This window comes from Leucoraja erinacea, chromosome 10 (assembly GCF_028641065.1).
Source record: "Leucoraja erinacea ecotype New England chromosome 10, Leri_hhj_1, whole genome shotgun sequence".
Classification (NCBI taxonomy): domain Eukaryota; kingdom Metazoa; phylum Chordata; class Chondrichthyes; order Rajiformes; family Rajidae; genus Leucoraja; species Leucoraja erinaceus.
This window is the reverse complement of record NC_073386.1, coordinates 19,022,822-19,028,821: the sequence shown is the minus strand read 5'-3', so window position 1 is coordinate 19,028,821 and position 6,000 is coordinate 19,022,822. Positions and strand designations below refer to the sequence as shown.

Genomic DNA, 6,000 nt, shown 5'->3' with positions numbered 1-6,000 from the left:
GGGGTGCTGCCCGTTACACTGATCCGTCCAGCATTTTGTGCGTCTACCTTCGATAGAAATTAAACTACAATAAGGCACTTTATTTTGCAAAATGCCAACTTGGTTTGGAATTTTAAATCTGTAAATAACTACAAATACTGGTCTGATGACACAAAAATCTGCAGTAACTCAGCGGGACAGGGAGCATATCTGGAGAGAAGGAATGGGTGACGTTTCGGGTCGAGACCCTTCTTCAGACTGGTTTCACCAGCGTCTGCAGTTCCTTCCTACACATTCGAGTTACTCCAGCATTTTGTTAATATGTTTGGAAGTCTAAATGTTTAATTTATAATACTCCTAGTGCGTTGTGGTCAGTGGAATTAGATATTTGCATTTAAACGAAAAGTTATAGAGTTGCATAGGCACAAAATGCTGGAGTAACTCAGCGGAGTTGGTAGCATCTCCAGAGAGAAGGAATGGGAGACCCTTCTTCAGACTCAAACCAAGGGAGGCAGGCATGCAACGATGTCTTGCAGGAGCCTGAGTTTCCCTGACCCCGTGCTTTGCTGTCACGAATGCCGGGCACTCATCCCTCCCTGATGCCAGTGCAGGCTGCGGCTCTTTCTGACCCGCTGCCAGAGCGTCAGAGCTCTCCCTGGTGCCAGAGCGGGATGCAGCTCGTCCCGCTGCCAGAGCAGACTCTCCCCAATGCCAGAGCGGGCTGCAACTGTCCCCGGTGCCGGATCGTGCTGCAGCTCTCCCTGCTACCAGGGCTCTCCCTGACCCAGAGTTGGGCTGCAGATGTCACCGGGAAGTCCGGGCTCCCCCTGAGCCGCTACTCGTGCTCGTAACCCGCCCCCCTAGTCAGCCGCGCGCTCCTTATATGGCGTGAGAGGCCGCGGCTGCGCGCTGCCAGCATTGTGACCACTCCTTGACTGACACCCGACCCGACCAATCGAACCGCAGATGCCGCTCGGGGGGGGCGGGTCCGAACGCGGCGGGAGCCAGACAAACGTGCTGGCCGTCATCCCGCGTGACTGACACCGATCTGGCCCAATAGAAGAAGGGACCGCCCTCTGGGCAGTCAGCTGTGGCCAATGAGGAGGGAGGGGGCGGGCACTGAGCGGGGTTAGGTTGCGCGGTGCGGAGCGGCTGGGTGCTGGGTTCGAATGCTGTGAGGAAAAAAAGCAACATTGTAGCGGTGCGGGCTGCGCGGTGGATACTTTTCTCTTTACACTGTGTGGAGCAGCATGGCGGAGGAGAGAGCTCAGCCGACCGCAAAGCGTCTCTGTTCAAGGCCCTTCCCAGTCTCCCGATCGTCCCAGAAACCCGCACTGACCGGGAGAGGCCACAACCCGGAGTCTCTCTTGGATGCCAGCGCTAAAATGGTGGCGGAGAAGTGGCCCTTCCAGCAAGTGGAGGAACGTTTTTCCCGCATCCCCGAGCCCGTCCAAAGACGGATTGTTTACTGGTCTTTCCCGAGGAACGAGAGGGAGATCTGTATGTACTCGTCCTTTAACTACTACTCTCCCGAGGAGACGGCAGCCGCCGCGGCAGGAGGTACAACCGTGCCCGGGGACGATGATAACAGACTGCCGTTCAGGAGGGGTATCAAACTGCTGGAGAGTGGCTATGTGGAAAATGTTCTTCAAGTAGGTAAGTGCGATGGGAAAAAAAGAGGAGAGAAAAAAAAATCAGTTGCCCAATCCCCACAAAAATGGATTCGGTCCAGTGACACTTCCGTTTGAATTGCCTTCTTTCCCACCGTGGAGCAACTATCTGGAAAACAAATGTTACTTTACCCCCGGACATTTGGATAGTTTGTTGGTGTGAGATATCTTTTTCAGTTTGGGCTCAGTTGAACCGAGGAATTTGATAAAATAGCCCTCTGCCTCATGCCACAAAAGAATGTATTTATAGCCTTTGTTTATGTGGATTTGTTTTTTTAATCGTGGGAAGTGTTTTTTTTTTCTGGGGGGAGGAGGGTGGGTGTTGATTTAGGGTTAGGAGGGGGCAGGGAAATAAATGAGAGCGACTCTGTTGTCCCAAAGAAAGGTGTGTGTTACATTTTAGATAAGGTAATTGACATATTTATTCTGTCTGTTTGGATTGCAGCTTTGATGAGAACGCAAAAATTGCAGCTCGCTGTTTTCTTTCGCGAAACAAAAAAAACATAATCTGCCGTGGGTTTTAATTGTATTGAGCTGTCAGAAAGGATAACGCCGGGAGTTGCCTGTCAGGAATGTTCTTGACTGGAGGGGGAAATACCAATCTATGAATTAAATCCTAAACAGGAGCAAGCACAAATGGTCATGACAATTACATTTTGGATTGAGTCGCGGAAGTATTTTAATACGCAGACCAAGGTAGCGTTTTTACTTTTTCCCCTTCTAAAGGAAATATCCAATATACGAGCAAAGCGAAACCAGAGATAAAAGGAAATGGAAGGGAGACGGAGAAAGAGAGCCAGGCAATTTCCATAATAAGGATTGTCTCTCTGTAGTGATGCCAAGCGAAAGAGGTGGGGTGAAAGAGTGGGTAAAATGAGAGGGAACGTGGATTTTTCGCTTGTTTCATGGAAGGAATGATTTGTTTTTATTGTATGCAATTTACGAACTGAACATAAATTGCCTGCTTCGATACATTTCCAGTGGAAATGAATGCATTTTTTTTTCAGAGCGCGGTATGCCCTTGATATTTTCTTCATCTTTCTCCCAGACATCAGGGAACCGAGCCAAAATTGGGTAAATCCTGAGATGACACATCACCCGAGGCTCTGTTGACTTGTTAAAATTGATTTAATAATTTATCTTAATCATACGCTTTATCAGTAAATTGTAATCATTCAAGACTATAGCGTAGCCTCGTTAATTTGTGACGTTTCATTTGAAAGAACTTCGCAATCAAGCTTTTTTAGCATCTTAAATGTTCTCCACGTCTTCTTAATCCGCTTTTGTGTTTACTGCCTCGCAAACTAATGTTGTTTGGATCTTGAGGTGAAACAACACGATTGGAGCCATACAGTTCATACATGTTTGTACATGTACAAAGCCCCGACTTTTTTTAATTATTAATATATTGATTCCGAAGGAGCTAGACGAAACCAGCGAGGAAGGGCATTCGGTTATGTTTGTTTTCCATTGTACCATCAATCGCCACTTCTGTTTGAGATCTAATCCCGAGTCGCGGAGTCTGTCGTTGAAGCTCCGCCAAAGGAGTCTGCTTGCTGCCAGCGCTGCCTTGACAGTATTCAATCGACTCCACTCCTTCCGTGAAGGTAGACGACTTCGCAACTTGGATATTTGCCACCTGAGGCTCCAGCCTGGCCAGCTGGAAAAGTAGATTGATGAAAGTGTTGGTTACTTGGCTGATCATTGTCACGTCTGCGTTTATCGCCTTTCAAGTATTTTAGGCAGCACAAATACCACTTTTTTTTAAACCTTTTAAAATTTCTGACCAGGGTTTCCGGGAGGTCTATATTAATGTCATCGAATAGACATTTGTTTATTGTCTGCGTCTGTATGTGCAAGGTCGAGACGGAGAGCGTTTAACGAATGCAGCCAAATGAATGAGATTTGGAATGTGACGTGGATTTATTAATACATCAACAATACAACTATTTTCGTGTGGTTATTCCCAGATTCAATCAAGAAAGAAAATAAAACTTGGTTTAACGCTGTATACGGAACCAATGCAAAAATCCAGTGGCTGGACTCTTGGTTTGTTTGTTTGCTTATCGGGAAGTTTGTTTATAAACCCCGTTTTGATACAAATTCTCATATCTAGTTAGCTGCAATAGTTTCATATCCCGCCAGACTAGGGGTTTTATAGATGTGATTGCTCTGGTTATCATCCTCAAGTTTAGGAATGCTTTCTTTCCAACGCGTGCAAAACTGCAAGCACATTTATTTGTAACGTTCAACAGCATTGCTTAGCTTTTTAAAACATTCTCAGAGAATGTTGTGAATGGATGAAGGGGCAAATCCTCTTTCTTTTACCCCCTGGGTTGTTATAATTATAGCAGTTATTGATGAGAAGTTCACAAGCCTGACTTACTGACTACACATAAAAAAAGATGATGATTTAACAGAGACCTTCAAAATATTGTAAAGATACTTTGTGGGGGGGGGGGGGGTGTCGGTGACTGTGATCTTTTTCTTGGGCAGTGACTTGGAAATGGTTTTTTGCTATGTACAGTTACATGTAGATATCATAAAACAGTCAGAGGAAAAGCTTTTCTTTAATTCCCAATTTCTCCTGGAGAATGTTACCTTGTGGTTGTTTCCCAGAATCTGCTTGTTCTCCAGTATTTAGTGTGAGTGACAATGTGTATGCAGTTTTGCACTCTATTTGACAGTAAGGGCAGAGGGTTAGTGAGGGAATGAAATAAGAGGTTGGTACCCACATACTTTCATTAAGGCTCACTTTTCCTCTTGAAGTGCAGCAACTGATTTTAGTGTCACTGCCTAAGTTTTGCTAAGTCAGCACAAACCTGAGATTGAACCAGGAAGTCTTTTGATCTGCCCGACACATTTAAATGAACTTGTCGAAGCATCCAGCTTTGTGCAAATAACATTGACGTCAGTAAACGTGCCACATCTTTTGGATACAGGGCATATTTTGGCAACGATTTCCTGAATTATACTGGGAATAGATTCTTGGGTTTGAACTGTTGTACCTATCATTTATTGGAGGTTTTACCTCAAGGTTGCAAATATTATACTGGAATTGCATGCTAGTTTATGGCACCCAGTCTCAATGAGAGGGTTTGAAGGAACCTTTTTGTGCACAAAATGCATTTTCCGAGCAGGATAATGTTGCTTATAAGTGATATCTCTTATCTTGCAGGTCCTGCATCGACATATCTGATAAGAAGTATAATGTAGTTTACATTTCTGGAACCTGACTCATTATTTATACTTAAAAGCATGAAATGCGTTCATTGTGCTAACTGTTCAATAGGCAAGAAGCATGCGGTTTAACATATCATGAATAATTAAAGCATCGAACAGTTTGAAATATAAAATATTCTAATTTTGAGGCATTGCCCTTCCGCACCGGGAGACAAGTTTGATTCTTTTGAGGAGTATAAGCACATGATCACAATTCTGTGAACTAAATTATACTTACTCCCTTTTGGTACTTTATGCTTCAAACAGAAACCGATCACAACATTGTTTTCAAAAGCTTTGTTTTATCTATGATTATCTGGTGAATTTCCAAATGTACAAAATGTGTTCTTGTGGTGTGATGTTGAATTTAATTGCAGTGAAGATGTGCAATAGTGAATTTGGATCAGTTAAAATGTGTCCATATTGCAAACTACAGGTTCACCTGAGTGATGGAAGCCCAGTAATTAATGACATTGCAGTCAATTGCTAATGTATTATAGGCATTCCACTTCAAAAATGAAGTAAACTTTGAACTTTATTAGTTTGAATTTAATATACAGCAAATACTTCAAGATGAACATGTGGTTTGCTAGAAATTATTTTACGCAGTAAGTGTGTGATAAATGCATTTCAAGGATTTGTAATAACCTCTGCAATTTTATCATCATGCGATAAACATCTAAATTGCCCTCTAATTGAAAAATATAATAATGGCACGAATTACGAGGTCATGTACGGCATACGTTCTACACAGTGACTAAGAGTGTCTAGGGCACTGTGCCGTTATCTGTATACAATTTGACTATGATTGGCAAAACCTGTGAAAAAGATGAAAGAAATTTCAAATGCAATGTGAGTCGTATTGTATTGAAAGCCAGTTCTGCCTAAAAACATGTAGGATGTGCAATGAGATCATATTATATACCATGGCAAGTTTTGGCACATTGTGCTTATTTTGTGAGCTTTTGAGGAGATTTTTAAGTAAGTTTTATTTTTGGGTGCAAGGCAATTATTTTTAGACTAGGAAAAAAGTAGAACAAATTTGAGTACATTTAAAAATCATAACACATCAAGAATTTTCAATTCCTTCAATTCATATTCTACAGTGTTAATCCTGGATTTGCCCACA

At 43.0% G+C, this 6,000-nt stretch overlaps 1 protein-coding gene across 2 annotated transcripts in view; it reads left to right on the top strand.

The window, feature by feature from the left end:
• Window positions 1-917: 917 nt before the first annotated feature.
• Window positions 918-6,000, top strand: part of zswim5 (zinc finger, SWIM-type containing 5) — a 216,825-nt gene continuing 211,742 nt past the window's right edge. The window contains exon 1 of one of the 2 annotated variants that reach the window (XM_055641632.1): window positions 918-1,635. In XM_055641632.1, coding sequence (XP_055497607.1) covers window positions 1,230-1,635 — 406 coding nt within the window. In that variant the 5' untranslated portion in view covers window positions 918-1,229. The remainder of the gene's footprint in view (window positions 1,636-6,000) is intronic. The other variant, XM_055641633.1, reaches the window with a different exon arrangement.